Source organism: Triticum urartu, chromosome 2A (assembly GCF_056163025.1).
Source record: "Triticum urartu cultivar PI428250 chromosome 2A, HENAU_Tu73, whole genome shotgun sequence".
NCBI classification, from domain to species: Eukaryota; Viridiplantae; Streptophyta; class Magnoliopsida; order Poales; family Poaceae; genus Triticum; species Triticum urartu.
Window position 1 is genome coordinate 647,186,182 of NC_141874.1, and position 23,463 is coordinate 647,209,644.

At 44.9% G+C, this 23,463-nt stretch overlaps 1 protein-coding gene and 1 pseudogene across 13 annotated transcripts; one reads left to right on the top strand and one right to left on the bottom strand.

Annotated features, from left to right (window-relative positions):
- Window positions 1-308: 308 nt before the first annotated feature.
- LOC125528955 (uncharacterized) lies at window positions 309-15,641 on the bottom strand. 13 transcript variants are annotated; one of them, XM_087544710.1, is made up of 10 exons: window positions 15,454-15,641; window positions 15,175-15,335; window positions 14,756-15,068; window positions 14,513-14,641; window positions 10,241-10,283; window positions 9,593-9,662; window positions 5,362-5,457; window positions 2,244-2,656; window positions 892-1,571; window positions 309-815 (listed from the first exon to the last, which is right to left on the bottom strand). In XM_087544710.1, the coding sequence occupies exons 7-10, from the start codon at window positions 5,419-5,421 to the stop codon at window positions 805-807; spliced, it is 1,164 nt and encodes a 387-aa protein (XP_087400836.1). In that variant the 5' UTR covers window positions 5,422-5,457; window positions 9,593-9,662; window positions 10,241-10,283; window positions 14,513-14,641; window positions 14,756-15,068; window positions 15,175-15,335; window positions 15,454-15,641; the 3' UTR covers window positions 309-804. The 13 variants fall into 13 exon arrangements, with proteins under 13 accessions (XP_087400836.1, XP_087400840.1, XP_087400841.1 ...); XM_087544714.1 differs by having other exon boundaries at window positions 14,756-14,916; window positions 15,007-15,068; window positions 15,175-15,641; XM_087544715.1 differs by having other exon boundaries at window positions 14,756-14,926; window positions 15,007-15,068; window positions 15,175-15,641.
- Window positions 15,642-16,754: 1,113 nt separating this feature from the next.
- On the top strand, window positions 16,755-16,896 carry LOC147986396 (small nucleolar RNA Z247; annotated as a pseudogene).
- Window positions 16,897-23,463: the final 6,567 nt, after the last annotated feature.

Consider the following 23,463-nt stretch of genomic DNA (forward strand, 5'->3'; position numbering starts at 1 on the left):
TTGGGGAAAAGAAGAATGTGTCATGTAAAAAAGACTGAAGCAAGACGACGGAACACATGTTAGAACTGACTCTTCATTTGCCTAGTGCAAATTGGGGAAAATTGATGGGTGCAATATTACAGACAGTAGAGCATCAATTGGTGTGACTCTGCGTTTATTGCAGCTAAGGTTCAGGAATTCCAACCCAGCTGAGGTGCATTTCCAACCCAGCGGAAACCAATTGCATCATTAGCTGCAGCAAATAGATGAGGCATACAATGCAAAATCATGAAGGGGCAAACAAACATTGCAAAAGGCACAACATAGTCTACAATGCCAAACCATGAATAATACTAAATTAAAATCAATAACTAGGAGCTGTTTAAATAAATGACCAAGCCATGAAGGGAAGCAAGAGTTATTCTGACCCTCGTTTGCTTCTACCAAAAAATTTGTAACATCCAAAAAAGTGTCAGTACTCCGTTTGTAAGCCAACAGTTGATGTTAAGAAAAGTGGCCGCCACAAGATCTAATGATAATATGATGGTTTGACTTTGTTTCCACAAGTCTAGAAACTAAGAAATGAGAGCAGTAGGTAGGTGAACTTCACAAGCTTTCAAGTCAAGTTCAGCTCCAGCATTGTCAATTTGTCATGGAAAAATGGGTTTAGCCAGGCATAAAAACTTGGAGAGAAACGCCTCCAGATTACGCCGCAATTCCGCTGGTTCAGATCACCAACTGAAGTCTGAAGAAAGTTTCAACTCTCCTTTTCTTCATCACACCTCCCTCCACCAAGGAACCAACGGACCATGAAATGTCCAGGAACTACTTCAGCACTGAAAAAAAAGAACACATGTGTCAAGACTTCAGTTAAATATCGTGAATTAGGTTTTCGTATTCAAAGAGTATTACCTTCATGTGCCTCCTTGTAGCCATCCTGACGCATAATGAGCTGAGGCACCAGATTCACCTCATACTTCATCAATTGGAAATAGCTAATCAAGAGTGGAAGAGAATATGTGTTCTTTGGTTCATTAGCACCAAACACAGGTTCTTCGGGTATTTTACCATCTACAAGCCCTTCGGGCATCCTCCACATCCCACCCAAGAAGCATGCCGGCATCAAGTCCAAAAACCTCTCAGGTATGCTTCTCAAAAGCTCTTCTTGTGTAAGTGGGACCTTTTCTGCACCAAACTTTGACAGGAAATTCTTGGCCTTTACAAATCTAAGGCCAGTCTCTCTTTTTAAAGCATCTTTCTTGCTCTCAGAGACCTTTTTGCTTTCGAGATCCTTCAGCAGCTCCTTCGCGAGCAAAGCAAGCATCACATGCAGAGTTGCATTACCGCCTTTCGACCAGTTATTGGTCCACATTGCAAGAATTGATCCCAGAGCCACCCAGGGTTGAGCCTTGAAATTTATGATTACAAATCTCAGAATGATCGGGAGCCGTTGGGCCTCCCCCAGAAACACCATCAACGTCTCAATCATCCTTAGCCTCTCATTGCTCTGCTCCTCAAAGTTCTGTTGATTGAATCCCAACAAGACCTCGACCATTCTGTCCAAAAAACCATCACCAACCTCCACGGCTTCCCTGAAAACCATAGTAAGTTAATACCTATATTTTTCTTACTCACTGCACAATCTTTTTAAAACTACATCACCGAGTGCAAAAGGTAAGAGATAGGGATGTGATCTCAAACTGTAAGGGACACTTATCAGAGATTGAAATAAATATAGAAACAGCCAAATAAAATTAGTTGAGCAGTACAAAAAGATGCATGATCAGTTTTAGGCAAATGGTCTAGTTTCACTGGCGTCTAAAACTAAGCAACACATTAACATCAAAACTGAATTTTGTCCATTCACAACGCTGGATAACCATGCCATATTTATTTAGCAAATCCTCTACATACTCAATGAGAGTCACATTACATGAGTAAAGTCAGCTTACCTGGGCAACATGCTAAAGAGTACTAACTAGAGAGAGTATTTATAGAAGTGTACAGCAGCTACTTACATTAATCACAACAATATCGGCAGCCAAGTTACAATATTTTTCAGAGGAATAAAATTGCACATACCAAATAGTTAAAATTTAAACAATCAGCCATCAATTGATATAGGTATCTACAGCAACAAAATATGTAATGCATTCTCCAAGCAAAGATCACAGTAAAACCAACATTGGACCTTACACTAGACTTAATTTCAAATAATCTAGGTGAGAGCGTATAATCTCAAATATTTAGGTGAGAGGACTTACTGGCTTGTATAGCCTGAGCCATAAGTCAGCTTCATGTTATCTTGACCGAAAAGATGGGCAGGCAACTCGACGACCTCAAAATAGAACCAACCACTATTGTCATCTTCCTCCTCTGGTTGTGGCCTAAACGCGACCACATAGCCATCATAATCTGTTACCAAAGACTCAAGTGTACCATTCACACTTATGAAGACCACGATATGATAAGTAATGATGTTCTCAACTCCATCCTCATCACCGTCATCACTGTCATCATCATCTGAGGAATCAACCTTCTTTGGGTGAGGTGGGGTGACGGGAACAGTCCCACGGGCAGTCGACCGAACATCATTAAAATGGCCCCTTCTTCTGGTGAAGAATGCCTGTAGCTTTTGTATGGTCAGATCTGTCTTGATTTCGTACCTGGGGATATCCTATAAGGCCATACAATAACGAAAATTAGAAAAGATTAAATAACAAGGAGGCACCTTAAGAAGAAGATTCATGCTTCAGTGTTAGATAATAGATATGAATTTTTGTTCTTGACTTGCCTTCATTCTTTTGTTAGTTAGTTCACTGGAGCAAGTATCCATGCATGAATTAACACACATAACATACCAAACTACTTGCATAATGGAATTTCTGATCTTGTAGTGCCAAGGATAGCAGTTTGGTTTCAAGTATAAATTCATTTGAGGAAAATGAATGTGCCAATAATCTTAACATGTTTAAGGACAACAAGAGAACAGTAACACAAAACACATACAATTTTGGTGGCCAAGACATGTTCACCAAATCACCTCCATACACAAGTAAATTGCCCATTGAACTTGATAAGGAACCGTGAGATCCCATTAAGTATTGAAAAGTTGTACAGTAAGCATGATAGTGCATACTGACATTTACTGTGATACACGGAAATGGAAACTTGATGATTTGAGAGTTCATAGCTTTCTTCGTAAACAACAAGAATAACTACAAATGACAATCTGGACGAAAAACAAACATAGCACTGCATATTTACAATGTCTGGTACACAATACTGAAGGTCTTGATGGTGTGAAACACAGTATTGGAGGTTCTTGATGATTTCAGAATTCCAAAATCTCCAAAGAAAATGGGAGGACAACAGAAAACTAACCGTCAGGACATGAACAATCACTTCACGGTAAGCTAGCGACACAAAAGACTCCCATCACTACCCCAAACTTACAGAGAACTTCTGAGGTCGCACTGCTTGGGCTTTGGCTGCCGCCTTGACCTCAGCCCTCCGCCTGGCCTGCGAGTACTCATCCCCATCGCGGTCTGGTTTCTTTGAAGCTGCTCTGTGCTGCCTCCTCCCCTTCTTCTTCCCCATCCCCGGGCCCCTGCTCTGCTTGCCGATGTGCAGCCACGGCTCACCGACTCCCTCCTGCGCTCCTGGCGGCGAGAGAGGGGAAGGAGGCTAGGGATTTGGACTTTGGAGATGCCGGGGTTGGGGGCGTCCAGGGATTTGGAGATGCCGGGGGTGGGGGCGTCCGGGAGCAGAGGCAATATAATAATAAGATAATAAAACGCAGTATAAGGGACCCTCATTTACATTAGGGAGGCAGAGGTAATACTATCAAATCTTCCCAGTTTGGCGCCCTAATGTTTTGCCCTGCTCAGATTGCAGTACAAGGGCATCTCCAAAGCGGCCCCTCAAATAGCTTCCATTCAACACCATCAGGCAGTCTGTGGAACAGTCTATAGGAGTCCAGAACCTTCGTCATGTAGGACTCCGACACCCCTGCTCACCCAAAACACCCAAAATCACACTCGAATCAGGGGATCCATCCATTTCCCTTTTATCCGCATCCACCCAAAACCACACCTGGACCGGGGGATCCATCCCTTTCCCTTTTATCCGCATCAGCTTCCTCCCTGGTCGACGTCGTCGTTTTACCGCCTCGAGAGCCCGCCAAGCCCTTGCCGGACTTCCGTGACATCCGCCGCCACCCGATCGCCACACCACTTTTCCTACACTGGAGTTGCACATATCTCGTTTGCCCGCCATGCAGGTACGATGCCGTCTGTGGGGATCACCATGCCCAGGAAGTGTTTGGTGAAATGCTCATGCTAAAATTTTGACAATCTATCTCCCTTCTTTCAAGCAATGGATTTGGATATGAAGTACATCTACGAGCGCAACGTTGAGTTGTCCGATGAGGAGGATTATGCGGATAAAACGACGATGATGTGGGAGGTCCCAGCAGACGCAGAGTGTGCGAAAGATCATGTTCTCAATTTTAAGGGATCTATAAGGGTCATAGGATGCTCAATCGAAACAGGGCACGGGAGCGTTTGACGCTCATTGGCGACTAATTTGCCCCCGATGCCCTATTCAGACAATTTTCACCCGCACTTCCACCTACAATGGTGTCCAGTCCAACAATGACTAATTGAAGAAGGATGTCATAGGAAGAATTGGATTCTCTGGTTACCAGAAGTGCATTGCTTCTTTGCGGATGCTTGCCTATGGCGCGGCCACTCGTGGGACGAGTACCCCCGGATGTTTGAGAGCACATTGGGAGACGCTATCGTGAGGTTTGCTACTGCGGTGGTCGAGATGTTTGGACCTCAGTACTTGAGACAACCAACTATTGCAGACACTAAAAGGCTCATGACAATGTCCGAAGCAAGGGGGTGGCTAGGTATGCTCAGATTTCTTGACTTCATGAACCGGAGATGGAAGAAGTTTTCAAAAGCTCTAGAAGGCAATACCATGGCTATGTTAAGAAGCACACAATCATTCTTGAAACAATTGCATCACAATATCTCTGGATTTAGCATGCATGAGTACAATATGGTCTACTATCTGGTCGACGATATCTATCCTCCAGACCATTTCTGAGCCAGTTAGTCTGAAAAGAGCTCACTTTGCCCAGAGACAAGAAGTTGCCCAAAGACAATAAGGGGCTAGAAAGGATGTGGAGAGGGCATTTGGAGTGCTCAAGCCCGTTGTGCAGTTGTTCATGGACCTATTAAACAATGGGATCCAAAGACCTTGTGGGAGGTGATGACATGATGTGTGATCATGCACAACATAATCATGGAATGAGGTTGAAGATGCTGCCGGAGGTCTGAAAGTTGAGAATATGAGTGATCATATCCAAGTTACCGAAAAAGTCTTTCGCCTCGCTTTATATATAAAGCAAACCGCCCGAGCCACAATATCCATATAGAAGTACACACCACACACACGCGCGCGAGAAGTCTGCAAAATCGTATCCAAGTTCCAAATTAGAATCCGGCAACATTTGATGAATTTGTTCAAATACATCAACAAATTCGGCATTGAGCAACTCATAAGCAGCTTAAGAAAGATTTGATTGAGCATGTGTGCGCAGTTAAAGGGTAAAGTAGAACATATGTGTGAGTTTAATTCAAGTTTCAACTATTTTACTTCAACCGAGTTGGATTGTGACAATATTTACATTTAAACTATTGTCGCATTTTAATATTTTCACTCCTCAAAGATTTGATAAACTATTATTTTCAGTGTTGTGGACTTAAGAGAAAAAAAACAGGAGCAGATGTTTAGAGGAGAGAGTTGAATGACAATAGTCTGTCGCTTTGGGAGCGGTGTTGAAAATGCTCCAAGGGACGTTCCCGTCCATGATAGCAGCAGGCTTCCGCAGGGATTAATTATTAGGTAGCTTGAGTTGTGTTAGAGCATCCAAAGCGTACATGACTTGTTTGGTGGAATCACTCGCCACAACTACAAGAGCGCACTTGACTGCAAAATCTTACTACGTCCTCGTCTCACCCATAAAAAAGAGAAGAAAAAAGCCTAACTGGCTAAAGGGTCGTCGGCCGACGGATCTTTTTAGAAAATCCGCCGGCTCCGCAGTCGTTAGGTCTGGCACCATCCAGTGGCCCAGCCCCATACCATCATTGCAACAAAGATAGTGTTGCAGAAGCTTTGCAACAGAGCTCGTGTTACGAAAACATTTACAACAGAGATTGTGATACTGATCTTTGCAACAAAGCTCGTGTTGTAAAAACATTTGCAACAAAGATTATGTTATGGATTTTTTTTGTAGTCTCATGGACTTCTGCAACATAGGCCATGTTTCAGAAACATCCCGCCATAGCGGTTACCTCTGTCTTGCAGCTCCGCTGCTGTTGTTGAAGCACGAGATGTTTTTGAAGCAGCTTTATAGTTGATGCTAATAAAATGATAAAAGCATGACGACACAAAATGTAGACTACACAATAAAACAAAAACCAACAATAATAATAGGAGAAAAATTATGTCATAAGTAAAACTACGCCTTAATGTGTGGTTCGGGTCCAATACATGAATTTTAGATAAATCTTGATCATTCATTGTTTTCTACGTTTTTCTTTTCCTGTCTGTATGGTTTTGATTTTCAATGAATGAGCATTTGGCAATGCTTTTATCTCTATTATAATATTTTAATTTGAATATTGCAATAATTTATATTCAAAAGACGACCACTTGGCTGGATATAGCCCATTTGCTAGAGCACCACTCTTGCAGTTGGGTCAAAAAAACTTGGGGCAAGATAATGGATGCAAAGATGAACAAAAGGCCTTGGACACGTAATGGATCCTGAAAGGGTTCATATTTTTTCGTGCCAAAGGTTAGATCAAACCCAAGTCACCCTCCTACTATAAAAATGCACACATTTCTTTTGCGAATTCCGATTCCATGCACATAGTGCATGGAAAAGTCCAAGATAAACCGCTCACGAAAGCTTGAGTCATGTAACACAATGGGCAAAATAAAAGATCCTAAGTACACAAACTCTAGGAAACTTCACGACCACGGAAAAAAAGGAGTGCGTTGGTGAGACATTTTTTAACTTGTAAACTTCACGACCATGAAAAAGTGAAGTGTGTTAGGGCATCTCTGACCCTCAAATCACCCGCATACGTTTAGAATCGTGTTGTTTGGACCGCGCAAGCCATTCAACGCGGACGTACTTTCTCCCGCAAACCGGAAACAATCTAAAGGCTTTGCGGGCGTCCGAACACCATCTAAGCCCGCTTCTAACCACCCTGGTCCACCCAAATCCCTCCTCCATCGCCCGTACTCGTTCCCGGCCAGCGCTAGCTACCTGCATGCATGCTGGTGTAGAGTGCGCCGCTTCATATTTTAGACGACTCAGGGCGGACGGGACTGCCTCCGTCATTGAAGCGGCGCACCGACCGAGGGCATTGCCCGCTGCACGCTCAACTGAACACGCCTCCTCGCCACATTCAAATGCCTTCATTAAACCCGCGTGGAAGCCGAGAAACCTACTCCGGTCACACATCCGTTCACGACCGGGCCGACATTAAACACAATGTCGGGCAAGCTCCTTCCGTCCGCCTGCTATTTAAAGGAGGCCAGACACTGGCCAAGAATCGCACCACTCCGTCGCTCCCCATCTCTTTTCTCCACCCTTTTGATGGCATCCGACTAGCAGAAAGAATAGTTCTTTGGCATAAAAGCCGGTTGGATGGCCCGCCGAGCGCCCGCCAGATACGAGAGATGCAGCTCGCTACTCCACCTCCATCACCTAGACCGACAAAGCAAGTTGCCGCTCCAAGCCGGCGCATGGTTCAGCAACTCGCCGCTTCAAGCCAGCTCGCAGAGGAGTGGCGAGTTGCTCCAAGCCAGCACAGAAATTGTCGCTGATGTGGACCACGCCGCATCGTACGTGCCTCCTGTGCCTCTGACCGCGTCATCTGCCGTCAACGGCGCGTAACCGCGCTCTGCCGGCGGAGAAAGATGCCAGCTACGCAGACATCCACAGGGCGGCACCCAGCACGTTCGTGGCCGCCACCATCATTGAGGAGAAGTAGAACACGGGAGGCCGCCATAGCTTAGGTCCAATGAAGGCCACCGCCGAGGCGACGCCGGAGTATACAATCGGTGTGTCTTGCAGGCCACCGTCATCCTGTTACCCCAAACCAACTTTGATCTATGCAGCGTAGGGACCCTTCCCCTCCAGTTGAAGCATCAACCGTCGGTTCCACTTCGATGAGCAATGGGAAAGCGAGCCGCCCTTTGCGGTGGAGCATATACCTCCGGGTCTCATGACTACCGTACATGGGGACGACAATGATGACGGCGTCCTGTACCGGGGGTGGCTATTGCCAGGGAGCCCAACCTCATCAACTACAAGGGGACCGCTAGGCCCAATGCCAGGAGCAAACCCTAGGAGGCGAAGACGACCTTCGTGGTCTCAAGACTAGAGGGCAGCAGCGCCGCAAATCGCATCTACCGTGTAAATCCTAGACCTCTCCAGCCTATATAAAGGGAGGTATAGGGTCCTCATTCATCATTTATCCATAGATAGGGGACTCTCGGTACCAACATCATACACCATTGTAACCCCTTGCATGAGGTATCCCTCCACCATGAATAACGAAAACTAGCAGGATGTAGGGTATTACTCTCGAGAGGCCCTAATTTGGGTAAACCCTTCGTGTGACCTCCGATCCAGGACTTTCAGCTGTCCTTGGACCCCAACCGGGGGATTTGACAGTATTTTGCACCGTCAAATAGAGATCCGTCGCGGCCGGCAGTAGACTAGTCAAGGGTATCATATCGTCGGAATGGATATCCACTGGCTCCGGCCATAGACTAGTTTTATCTTAGTCAGGTATCATTTTAAGTTAAAAATATGTCCAAAATGTAAACATTTTCGTCCATTTTGTATGAAATCCGTTATGTTTATATGAAATCTAGCCGTGCTTGCATGAATTTCATTCGGTTTGTTGAAAAGGTGTTTGAAATGTATGCGGAAAGCGTTGGATGGCGATCTCTCGCATCCGTTTCTGCGGATTGGTCCTTCTTTTTCTGCGGACGGATGCGAGAGCAAATTCGCAGATCGCCGTTGTAGATGCCCATAGTGAGACATTTTTAACTTGTCAGGCAACCCCTCCTTTAGCGCTGCTCAAGACAACAATCGCATGCATCTCATTTGTGAATTTCAATTCTGTGTACATACTCCCTCCGTCTCAAAATTCTTGTCTTAGATTTGTCTAGATACGGATGTACCTAATACTAAAATGTAACTTGATACATCCGTATTTAGACAAATTTAAGACAATAATTTTAGGACGGAGGGAGTACATAACATCAAGTAAACAAGTACTCAGTGCCAAAAGAAAAAAACAAATATGCAAAATCTAGAAAACATCACAAGCACAAGGATAATTGATTTGTTGGCACTTATGAAGGAAAAATTCAACCAATGGCCAAGGCTTTTTTAAGTTCGTGTTGGTAGAGTTGGGTGTAGATCGTCACAATTATTAATATTTTGTTGATGAGTGAAAGAAATAGTCCAGTTGGGCAGCAATCGGTAGGAATACTTATATTGTAAGTACGTTACCTGGGGAGAATTGTTGAGTCAAATATTGATCCAGCGGAATGCTTTCAGTTGTCCAGTTGTGACGCACCATCTGCAAAAAGATCACAATAACAATCCTTTCAGAAAGCTCCTACGACACATCGAGTTATAAGCAGGAGAGGGGAAAGCCCTGCACTATGGATGCACTGTCTGCAAAAATATCTACTCTCATCGTTCCTAAATATAAGTCTTTCTAGACATTTTGACTATGGACTTCATAAGAACACTCCACATCCTATATAAAATCTTCATATTTTATTACAAAAATTTCATCGATAGGAAAAAAAGTAGTTAGCACATAATACACCAACAGCTTATATGCCATATATAACAGGGATGTTGTACAGAGACATAAAGCACACAGAGCCCAAACAAATCATATATCAAGTAATCAGAACTATTTTCGATACATCAATTCCGATTAATCCAAAAGCCTTAAGAGGGGAAAAACCAACCCAACTGGACTGCGCGCACGAGGGCAATGATCAACCTACAGGAGCAGAGCTAGCAGCAACACAAATTCACTTGAAACGCGATAGAACAGGCTACACCATCGATCAGAGGAACGCACAAACGAGATGAGCTAGGCATGGGCTAGGGGCCGTTGATCTGAGCGGAGGGAGGCCTAACCTGCGACCGAGCACCACAACACCTGCAGTCGCAACTCTCCTGCCTGTCATAGTGTTCATAGATCCGTTTTAGAAGCAAAACATCCCATAATAACAGTATTAAGTAAAGTACTTAGATATCAAAACGCGTATAGAAGATTTAAACCTTAATTATACACGGGAGGACTTGGGCTGACGACAGGGCGAGGCGGGCGTGCAACAATGCCCTAGAAAGGACCCTAAACAGCCGAGGTGCTCATATGCGCGGATCCGATCGAGGTCCCCCGGTAATCCGGCCTCCAGGTATACACACCTTCTCGTACGTCCTCGGCACGAATCCGCCGCAAGGATCCATGGATCGCAGGCGTAAGTCGAGACCTTGTCGGCACGCGTCCGCCGTGCGTGAGGGATCCATGGATCGCGGAACTAACTCCAGTATCCAGACATGTACATTATCTCGGGTCTCGGCACGCATGCGCCGTGAATTTCTGTCCCCGGAGAGAGATTTCATCCCCACCTCCCACCGGCGCCGGGTCCTGGTAGGGAAAGCGAGCCTTGTGTTGGGGAAAGAAAGGCGTGGGGAGGACGATCAGATAAAACGTGGGCGGCCAGATTTAAGTAGTCTATATATACAGTAAGTATATATTACTCCACCTACCGTATATTATTTGTATTATTATTTAAAGATTATTATGACAACAATACAGTGCATTGTTTTCCGGGATTGAAGAGATCGGAGACAGAGCTGAGGTCTAATCGTCACATGCCACGAGGATCCACGCCCTCCCTTGTCAGTGGGCGCCTAAAATTGCAGCAGGCTACACCACACATGTTTTTTGTGCTCTGTTATGCACGTGCCGACGTGCGTACGCGTGTGGAGGCCTGACGGGTACGGGTAACATCAAATACCGCGAGATCTTGGATTTTTTTTTACAGTGCAATACCAATTGCTTTTGCCCATGGTATGGGTACCGTGGGTAGGGCATAGGCGAGACTTTGGTGGTGTTTGGTTCTCTAATCCTAGGATTTTTTCTAGTCCCAATTAAAAAGTCTCTAGTCCCTAAAAAAGTCCCTCCCTGTTTGTTTCTATAGACTAAAAAGTCCCTAGTCCTTTCCTAGAGGTTATTAAATGACCATGTTGCCACTAGTATATAGAAAAATAACAATCAAACAACACTATGGGGTGGCGGGCCAATAGGTGCATGAAAGGGCATTGTTAGAAAAGTCACAAAAAGTCTCAAAAAGACTCTCCTTGAGAGTCTTCTTCATTTAGTCCCAAATGCCTAGTTTAGTCTCTAAAAAGTCCCTCCCGTTTGGTAAAAAGTCTCTAAAAGGGACTTTTTCTAGTCCCTATACAAAAAAGTCCCTGAAAACAAACACCCCCTTTATACCCATGGATAATACTAGCTGTACCCACAAAAAACATGGATAGTAGGGGCACAAGTGAGAAATTCCATCCATGTGTTGTCAGAAAAAATAAAATCCACCCATGCCTTATAAACCAATAAATATCCAAAACTAATACTCCCTCTGTTCACTTTTATAAGACGTTTTAGACAGCAGAAATTGAACTGTTTTGGGTATTGTCTTAAATGTCTAAACAGTCTTACAAAAGTGAACGGAAAAAGTACTAATAAATAAACATAATTCCTATGACATATAGGGTCATCATCCAATCCAATCACTACTGCCCAACACTAATTCCCTAAATTGACCGCGGCTCAAAGGCCTACAACCGCCACTTCCCCATCATCTGTGACCGCAATGACTATATATCGCATTCACATTCATCGAGACATTAAGATGTGTCTCGCTGAAGCATTTGCAGTTCGGGCAGGCCCAGTCACACGGTACGGTTAAAATACATACAAAGGTACTCCCTCCGTTCCGCCAGGATTCGAGTATAGGGGGGGGGGGGGGGGGGGGGGGGCAGGCCCCTGCTCGTCCCTCCTAGCTCCGCCCCTGCTCCGTTCTAAAATAGATGACTCAACTTTGTATTAAAGTTAGCATAAAGTGAGGCATCTATTTTGGAACGGAGGGGTAATTGTAAAAGGGGTGAGCTGCAAAGATAGAACCCTGTTCTACTAAGAAATCAACAAGGATGTCATCGACCATACCAGGGTTTTCAACAGCGATCCTTATTACGATGATACGTATATTGTAAACAGAGAGTGACAACTATGTGTGGTTCTATAGAGTACTCAGCTACATTGTCGTTGTGTATTAACCTACTTCAAAACTTGCCTGGCTATTTTAATTAAGTACTCCGTTACATAATTCTCGTCGATGTCTTTTAATTAATGTTAATAGTAATGTCTCATAAACGTTGTCATGACAGTGTTTATTCTGCTGCCACGCCAGCATTTTTTTGTTGCCTTGGTTAATGGCGTGTGGACAAAATGCAACGCCTCTAACTTTCCATGACACTGCTGGAGTGCAATTAGGTGTCACGCCATCAGTATATATGCTACTGTTTATGGGCATCCAACACTACCACTATTTTTTATCAGTGACGCCTTGTTGGTGGCCTTGAGTGCCCACCAAGGCACTTTTTGCAATGCCAGCACTAGCGTTTCCTGCACTAGTGTATATATGGCCAGCAGTTTGCTCTATTATTATCCTTGCTCTAGGTGTCTTCACAAAACTGTTTGTCACACAGCTCTGACAAACAAACATTGCAAAAGGTACAACGTAGTGAACGTGAATCGATGTTTTCTAATACCGGGCGGATCTAATGGCATCCTACAACAATTCGCTCTGGAGGCTGGGCTCCAGGGTTTTTTTTCTGCTGAAAACTCTATTTCTACTTCACAAAACATTCAAAAAGTGTGCTTATACATATACATGTATAGTTTGTATGTATGAAGTTTCATGAAAATATTTTTATGTGTGGTGTACACAAAAAAAGATGAATACGTGCATAAAAGTAGGCCTTTTCTACTGTTGTTGTTGGGCTAGTTTTTTCTTTTGTCTTTTTTGCATAGGCTACAAATCAACTTATTGAACAATGAAACTTTACAGACATATGAAGAACACATATATGTATCCGTGGAAAAATAAAATCATTTCTTTTCTTTTGAAACTTACAACTAGCATTTTTGAATTTTTTTTTAACACAAGGCTCGTCTACAAAATGCTGCACTCTGGCATCCTTACTCTAAGAGCAAGTATAATAAGATGACATACGCAGGCTATAAGACTTTAAATATTATATTCTTGCTGAGTTGGAGGAGAGAGAAGAGAGACAGAAGAGGAGCGGGTTGTAGATTTACATCTGGTTGTAGCATGGCTCGTAGAATTTTTTTTTCGAAACAGACAGCTCGTAGAAATTTTATGAGAGTGTAACAATGTAAGGTGGGTCATACGGTAATAAAATAGCATTTCTTTGTAGCTAACTACTCCCCCGTTCCTTTTTACTCCGTGTATTATATCTGAAGTTAAACTTTGCAAAGTTTGATCAAATTCATATTAAAAAATAATAACATATATAATACATATACTATGAAACTACATTTCATAATGATTCTATCCATATTGATTTAGCATTGTGAATGTTGATACTTTTTTTCTATAAGTTTGATCAAAGTAGAGATACTTTGATTTCGGACAAAAACTTATATATGTAGACTAAAAAGGATTGAAGGAGTATTATACATGTTGGCTATTACTACAACGTAGCGAATAGCTCTAACCTTTCCTCGGGGAGGGAAGGGAGATATGAGCGTAGCGATTGGGTATGAATAACATGACAACATGCTATAGGTAACAGTTGACTGTATTATTAACCGTGCACTAAGCCTCCGTTTTGGCGGGGTTTTAATTTACTCGACAGGACACATGAAGCAGCAGAAAAGACCACGTTGGCTCAGGACGCAGAGGGTGCAGACTGGTGACCAAGTCCCAAGAGGCACCGTGACCCGGCCTAGAGTTGCTCAAATCGCTACCCTCTGCGTCCAGCTGCCCTGACATGGCCCAGAACGGAGGTAGGAGTACTACTAGTACTATACGGTTGCATAGGTACTAGTACTCCCTAGGCTGGGAGTGCGCAATCGTGCAACCAGCCACTACAAAGGGGCCAAATGAGTTATTCGTTCTTCTTAAGCAAGAAAGGAATTTGCGGCCGCAGCGCACAGACTGAACCTTTGGTGTGTCGATCGATAGGATGGGTTTGACAAATGTTACTTAATACGTAAAAAAAAATTCGAGATTGTTAATACGTAAAATTTAGTTGCACGTACTAAAAATGATTCAAATCAACTAAATCTGGAAAATATTTACAAGAGGTCACGCGTACTTTTGGCGTGAATGGACTCTGAGCTGCAACAGCAGCAGCTAGGGCGGATTGCGCCGGAGTAATCATCGTCTTGATGCTCATAGTGGTCGCTCTCCAATGTCGCACCGTGCACGGATCCACGGCTTTGACCTGCAAAATGATACGTACCACAAACGAATCAATCCAAGTTGAAACATTTCAGATCTGAGGAGACACGAATTAAATCCCAGCCAAAACAAGAACCGAATCTTGCATGTGCAATACCAAAGAAACGAAGAAAAATCAAGAATCCCAGTAGCTAGTCCGCCTCGCGCGCCGCTTAGCCCCTCTCTCATCACACCACGCGGTTTGGGCGTTAATCCGTTGCGCTTGATGCCTGGCACGCTCTGTATTCTGGCCGTCGACTTGCGCGCCTAATCTGGACTCTGATTCGGTCTAATAATCATCTTTGAGCATATAAACTCGGCCTAACCCTTGCACACTTACCACTTGACATAAGAAAAAAAGGGGCCCACCTGAAAGGACCCGTCGTCTTTGTCCTCTGAGAAAGCAGAGCTGTGGAGCTCCTCTCATGGCGCTGCCAACAATGGTTTTAGGGCATCCCCAAAAAATGGTTTTAGGGCATCTAGAAAAGAGTTCTATAGAGTAGGAAGCACTTGTAACCACGGGATTCGTTTAACCACCTGGTATAATTTGACTCCTTCGCCCGCCCGGGACGCCGCATGACGGGAACCAAAACGGTGCTATATATGGAGCTTGGTGATTCAGATCTGGATTCCTCCAACTTTCAAGCCGCCGTAACGCCTGTGTTGTGTCCGCAACCGCAGCCAGCAGGAGAGAAGAACTGCAAAACCAAAAACCAGATCTGAGAACCGGTCAATTTGAGCTCACCTGACAGCGGCAGCGACCAACAGAATCGCCGGCATACAGGCCGGCGACGACGAGCCAAGCAACGAACGAACCGCCGCCGGAGAAAGCACAAGCTGAACCATGAAGTATCCCATGTTCCTCCTACGCTACAGAAAGTGGGGCGGAGGGCGGAGGAGAATGGAGTGGGGTGGTGGTTTGGGGACTGACAGACTGTAGGGGTCGTAGTCACGTTTTGGGCACTGTGTGGCAGGGCGGCGGATCGTGAGTTCGTGACGGCCGCAAGATCTACTCCCTGCTAAAAAGTTAGTGTGACGTTATCTCAGTCGCTCGGGATAGGCGCCGGCCTCCTATTCTCAGTGTATTCCCTCTGCCGAAGTATATATTTCTTTTCTTTTTTGACGTACCGAAGTATATATTTCTTTATTATTACTACTAGATGTCTAAAGTCTATACGGTGGAAAATAGAATCAACCTACACAGCAACATGGCATCGTTGCTATTCCTATCTTGATGTGATTTGGATGGCATATGGTGAGGCTTTACCTCATGTTGTTTGTATTATTATTTTTTCGGACTTATTTTGAATTTAAGCATACTAGTCGAACTCCCGTGCGTTGCTACGGGTCTGTTAGAAAGAGTTATGTATACGGTATACGGTATTGTATAAACCATACATACCTGTATAGAGGTAGGTCACGTGCATGTGTTCTGTTGTAATATAGGTAGATAGATTGTTAGGGTTTATCCTCAGATCTTGTATAGGTTTTCTTAAGGATCAATTCATAGCCTAACTACCGCATCTTGTAACTTGTCCTTGGCTATATAACACGCAGCGCGTCCCTGCCCAAAGGCATACGCTTCCACGCAATCTTGCATGGTATTCAGAGCCTAGTTCCTCTACCGCATCCAACCTAGTAGTCATGGCTAGCTCCAGCACCGCCGCCGCCGCTCCATATGCCCTCATTCCCATCGCTGATAAGCTTCACCGCGGGCAACTATCTCGTGTGGCGCACGCAGGCTTTAGCTACCATCCGCGGAGCCCAACTGATCGACCACCTCAACCCCGATCACCCGCTCCCGGAGCCCAAGCTTGCCGATAAGGACGACAAGCCCACCGATGTGCGGAACCCGACGTACCACACCGCTCTGGCGCAAGACTCCCAGGTGCTAAGTTTTATCTTCAATTCAATTTCTGCTCCTGTGATGATCCAAGTCGCCCACTGCACCAAGGCCGCCGCGGCATGGACCGTGATCAGGGAGTCTCTCCCAAACGCAGGCCAACATCGACAACACGCGGATCGCCCTCTCCACCACCAAAAAGGGCACCGCGACCATCGCCGAGTACATCGGGCGCATGAAGGCGCTAGGCGACGAGATGGCTTCAGCAGGGAAGCCGCTCGACGATGATGACATGGTCTCCTACATCCTTGCCGGACTCGACTTCGACTACATCTCGTTCGTCTCGTCCATCTGCGCTGCAAGAACCGAGCCCATCAAGGTAGCTGAACTTTACTCTCAGCTGATCGGTTTTGAAAAGCGTCTTGCCATGTTTGAAGGAGGAAACCATTACTCTCAATCCTCGGCCAACGCCGTGTCCCGTGGCTGTGGTGGTTTCGGTCGCGAAGGCGGCCGTGGCAATGGTGGCCGTGGCAACGGAGGTGGCCGTGGCAATGGAGGTCGTGGCAACGACAATGGAGGAGGCAATGATCTCCCTGAGGTTGTCTACCAGATTTGCAAGCAGACAAACCACAGCGCCGTCGAGTGCTACCGCCGCTTCGACATCTTCTTCGCCAAGAACGAGAAAAGTGCAGGATCGGCCACCACCTCGTCCTATGGAGTGGACACGAACTGGTACCTCGACACGGGGGCCACGGACCACATCACCAGCGAGCTCGACAAGTTGATCGTCCGCAACAAGTACAACGGCAACAAGCAAGTCCATACTGCAAACGGAGAAGGTATGGAAATTTGTCATATTGGTCAATCCACTGTTTGAACCCCCACTCGTGATCTTCATCTTAAACACATATTGCATGCACCCGATGCCATCAAGAATCTCATTTCAGCTCATCGCTTGTCCACTGACAACAATACCTTTCTTGAAGTTCACCCATGTTTCTTTTTCGTTAAGGAACAGGGAACGAGGAGAACCCTTCTCCAAGGCAGGTGTAGACGTGGTCTCTATCCTCTATCATCGGCTCTGTTGAATTCCAGCAAGCAGGCGTTCGGTGTCAATAAAGTGTCCACGGACAGGTGGCACCGTCGGCTACGGCATCCTTCATCAACCATAGTTCGTCATGTCCTTAGCCACAACAACATCCCTTTTTCAAGTAGTGAGTTGAATAAAGAAGGCGTTTGTGATTCTTGCCAATTGGGCAAGAGTCATCAACTACCTTATCCTAGTTCGTTCAGTGTATCTAAAGCTCCTTTAGAGCAAATTTTCTCCGATGTATGGGGGCCTGCCCGTGATTCTATCAATAGGAAAAACTATTATGTGTCTTTTATTGACGATTATAGCAAATTCACGTGGATCTATCTCCTTAAGCATAAGTCTGAAGTTTTTAAGATCCTTCATGAATTTCAAGCATTAGTTGAAAGGTTGTTCAATAGGAAAATCATCACCATGCAAACAGACTGGGGTGGCGAGTATGAACATCTAAATTCCTTTTTTCGCCAACTAGGAATCACCCACCATGTCTCCTGTCCACATGCTAATCAGCAGAATGGATCAGCTGAAAGTAAACATCGTCACATTATTGATGTGGGTCTTTCCCTCTTGGGTCATGCCTCCATGCCTCTCAAATTTTGGGATGAAGCTTTTCTCTCTGCCACATATCTGATAAATCGCACCCCTAGTAAAGTGATCAACTATGAAACTCCCTTGGGTCGTCTGTTTCATGAACAACCAAACTATCATTCACTTCGGGTTTTTGGGTGCGCATGTTGGCCCAATCTCCATCCCTATAATTCTAAAAAATTAGCATTCCGATCCAAACAATGTGTTTTACTCGGATACTGTAATCTTCACAAAGGCTTCAAATGTCTTGATGTTGCTGTTGGCCGAGTCTACATATCCAGGGATGTCATCTTTGATGAAATAGTTTTTCCTTTCAAGGCCTTAAACCCTAATGCAGGCACTCCCCTTCGATCTGAGATCTTGTTGCTTCATGAAACTATACCCTCTAAGCCTATTGATCATGGGGGTGAACGTGTGCTTGATCAACATGCAAATTTTCCTGCTAATTCTGGTGAAACCCAGCTCCTATGCGTCATTTTATGCAGGCAGTACAGGACAAAAATGGCGCGGAGCACGGAGGAGATTCAGGTGCTGCCGCCGCTGATCCCGAGGATGACAGCGCAGGTGCAGGCGACAGCTCAGGGGAATCCGCCTTGGATCGCACTCCTCCTAGGGGGCACATGGGCGCGTCGGGTGCCGACTCTCCAGGTGAGCCAGGAGGGCGCGTGGACGCGTCGGGCGCCGATTCCCCAGGTGGGCCAACCTCTGGTGGGCACACGGTGTAGGACCAGCCGACCAGTCCCTCATGTCGCACGCTGCCCCATGATGACCGCTAGGTGGACCAACCTGGTGCGGGGGCGTCGGTCGACACATAAGTGACAAGGCGGGATGTCGGATCTCCTGGCACTGACAACGGGATCGACATGGGATCCCGTGCAACTGACGACAGGATCGATGCGGGATCCCGTGCGGCTGTGATTCCCTCGTCCGGATCTTCTGCCGTGCAGTCCCATGCAGCTCCTGATGTGCCGTCTCGGAGGACAAGATCGCAACATGGTATTGTAAAACCGCAAATTCGTACAGACAGTACGGTCAGGTATGACAAGCTTAAACCTCGTTTTGGAGGCTTAACGACTACTGGTGAGCCGAGTAGTTTACATGAAGCTCTAAGCGACACAAAATGGAAAATGGCTATGAATGATGAGTATGGTGGTCTTATTAAAAATAAGACGTGGCATCTAGTTCCACCAACACAAAACAAGAATGGCATTGATTGTAAGTGGGTCTACAGAATTAAGAGAAAAGCAGATGGTCAAGTTGATAGGTATAAGGCAAGGCTAGTAGCAAAAGGTTTTAAACAGAGATATGGTATAGACTATGAAGATACCTTTAGTCCTGTTGTAAAGGCAGCCACTATCAGACTTGTTCTCTCTGTTGCAGTGTCAAGAAATTGGAGCCTAAGGCAATTGGATGTACAGAATGCGTTCCTTCATGGCATTCTAGAGGAAGAAGTCTATATGAGACAACTACCTGGGTATGAGGTAAAAGGAAAGGAAAATTATCTTTGCAAACTTGACAAAGCCCTGTATGGACTAAAACAAGCACCAAGGGCTTGGTACTCCAAGTTAAGTGAAAAACTTCAAATACTTGGTTTCAAATCATCCAAGGTAGATACTTCTTTGTTCTTCTACCGGAAAGGAAATATCACCATTTTTATGTTGGTTTATGTTGATGATATTATTGTTGCTAGCTCATCACAAGATGCAACTGTAGCATTACTAGAAGATCTTAAGAAGGATTTTGCCTTGAAAGATTTGGGTGATCTGCATTACTTCTTGGGTACTGAGGTTAGGAAGGTAAAAGATGTAATACTTCTCACTCAAGAAAAATATGTCTTGGATATACTTAAGCGTGCAGGAATGGTAAATTGCAAAGCTTCAAACATGCCTCTCTCTACGCCAGAAAAGTTGTCAAGAGAAGAAGGAGAGCCTTTAGGGGCCAATGAGTCAACAAAATACAGGAGCATGGTAGGTGCCTTGCAGTACTTAACACTGACAAGACCTGACATTTGTTTCCCTATTAACAAAGTATGCCAGTACTTGCATTCTCCCACCTCTCAACATATGACAGCTGTTAAGAGAATTTTGAGATATCTCAGGGGTACTATGAGTACGGGTCTGAAATTTACCAAATCAACCTTCAATGTTGTTAGTGCTTTCTCTGATGCTGACTGGGCAGGATGTCCAGATGACAGAAGGTCAACAGGAGGGTTCTGTGTGTTCTTTGGTCCAAATTTGATCTCCTGGAGTGCACATAAGCAAGCTACTGTCTCTCAGTCTAGTATAGAGGCAGAGTACAAATCTTTAGCTAATGCCACTGCTGAGATTATTTGGGTTCAAACTTTGCTACGTGAACTTGGAGTTATGCATTCATCAGTTGCACGTCTCTGGTGTGACAATATTGGTGCTACATATCTGTCAGTAAATCCAGTATTTCATGCAAGGACAAAACACATAGACATGGACTATCATTTTGTTTGAGAGAGAGTAGCTAACAAATTACTAAATATTTGTTTTATTCCCACAGGTGATCAAGTTGTAGATGGATTTACCAAAGCTTTGTCATGGCAGAAGTTAGAAGACTTCAAGAGCAATCTCAACTTGGTGAAGCTGTGATTGAGGGGGCGTGTTAGAAAGAGTTGTGTATACGATATAAGGTATTGTATAAACTATACATACCTGTATAGAGGTAGGTCGCGTGCGTGTGTTCTGTTGTAATCTAGGTAGTTAGGTTGTTAGGGTTTATCCTCAGATCTTGTATAGATTTTCTTAAGGATCAATCCATAGCCTAACTACCGCATCTTGTAACTTGTACTTGGCTATATAACACGCAACGCGTCCCTGCCCAAAGGCATGCGCTTCCACGCAATCTTGCAGGGTCTAGCGGAGGTAAATGAATCAATTAACAAAGGCATCATTTTCTACCACGGGCTTGATCTGGTGCAACCTAAATTGTCCTAATATTCTCCTGCTAGTATATAAGTTCCAAAACAAAAAAATGGAAAATAACTATCCCAACTACAAATTAAGAGGATCAAATAAAATCAGAAGTTCACTCTTTGAGATCTTATTCTATGTTTAGATTAATTTATATATAGAATCATATTTTTGAACAATTATATATATAAACATTGATGATGCATCTTAATGCCTATCCTCACTGCCTCCTATCATTTCTGATGTGTTTCCTAGCCACCTCGAACACTTGCGCCACCAAATCGTTGTCCTCCCCACTTCTCACACTTTTTTTAAAGTATGTACCCATTTGTTTTTCAAATCTTGAGATTTGTACCTGTAGGCAATGATGTAAAGTAATAATGTTCATTCCAAAGCATACAATTTTAGCAAATTGTAAGCATATCAATGTGATGTACAATAGGAAGTCGGTGTTATAAAATGGAAGGAACTATATAAGAATAAGTAATCGTAATTCATAAGATCTATTTCATCCTCATATCTCTCCTCCACCTGACCATCGTCGCCACTCCCCACCATTGCATGTGCCAAGTTCGTCCTCGTCACACATGCTTGCAGTATGTTCGCTGACACAGGAATAGTGATCTCCACGGCCGCCCTTACCCACCCGTCGGGCCCCTACTAAACCCATCTCCGCGTGCGCCCTCGTCACCAAGTGCCTTTCAGCGACACACAGAGAAACTACGCCATCGCACGTGCTTAATCAAGATCAAGCTGTAAATTATGTCGATGTTCATTGATCAAACCTTACCATCGGTCCTGCAATTGCAATCCACGTACAGTACAGATCCTACACCGCACACAATTTCCCACACAGCCACAAAATGTAGTCCAAAAATATGGTCAAACCAGACCAATGATTCTCACCAAGATGCGCACAGGCTGGATTCAGACCACATCGGTTCATGCATCAATGAGGCGCTGCTCCATCTCCTATAGACATCACATTATGAGATGCTAAGAGTTAGTGAGAGTTTGGGGTATCATGTCACTCATGTGCTCCACCTACTTGCTCCTCAGAAAAAAACATTGTACACACAGATTGGAAGAACCAAATCAATTTTGGCACTGATTTGTCCATGTTCAAAGGACTTCTATCACCAGATCATAACTTTCTTGCTTCACACATAAGGCTACGCTACAGAATCCGCAAAGTAACGAAATCAGTTGGGCATTTATTTATGCTAATTAACTCGCAAGATGGATGGATGCAGCTGCTCACGTACTTGATCCTGGTGGCCGGTGGCTTCCGCAAAGTTGCTCTACCTGACGTACAACGGTGACAAATAGATGCCATGAATTTAATTTGCGTTTGGAGGTGCCATGTGACGTCAACGGTGGAGGGGTCATGGCCATACCTGTCGTCGATGACAAAGTGGGGGTCGGGGCCAACGGAGCCCAAGAAATCGCTGAAGAAGGCCACCGCCAGGTCTTGCCCTATCATGGACCATGCCACGTGGGAAGCTGGGAACACCAGGTCCTCTTACACGCACACCTTGCTAGGGCCCCTTCGCCACGTCCGCACTCCACAGGTGTTGTTCAAATTGAGTACTGAGGAAGATGGGATGGGAGTGGAAGAAGGTCGGCGTGCAGATTCATCACCTCCTTGTCGACCTTGACCACTCATGACAGCAGCGGAGGAGAAACCCGAGGTTTGGTTAGGCCTCATAGGCGGAACCATGTCGAGGGGAGGGGCGGCAGTGGGCAGGCGAAGACGGTGGGCGACGGAGGTGGGCACCCTAGAAAATATATGGTCGAGCGACAGGAGGACGAGATTGAGAGATGGAGAGAGGGAGCCTCTTTCACCCGATATTTTTTCATACAGGGTGGCCTCGTTTCCCTGGTTTGTCTGATCTTTTTTCGTGCGAGCGGGCGTCTGAAAGTGCAACTATCCCTGGGTGGTTTTGGTAATTCCTAACAACATATAGCTCATTGAGCTAACATTATTCCAAGATTAATATTTCAGGAAAAGCTCAATGAATGGCATGGCATGGATGAGGAAAGTGGATCCCTCAAATTTCTAAGGACAAAAAGTTTGGCTCAAGCTTGAAGCTCAAGACTCTACATTTTATATTTTAGTGATCCAAGATCACATTGAGTCTATAGGAAAAGCCAGTACTATCAAGGAGGGATGAGGTGTTGCTTAATGTCTTGCTTGCTCAAAATGCTTAGTGATATGCTCCAAAATCCTCAACTACCTTCCCACATCCACATATGACCTAAACCAAAAGTCAAACTCGGCCCCACCGATTCTTTCTATCCGGCGCCACCGAGTTTCAAATGTCATAGCCACTGCCACAAACCCTAGGCAAATCAGTCTCACCGATAGG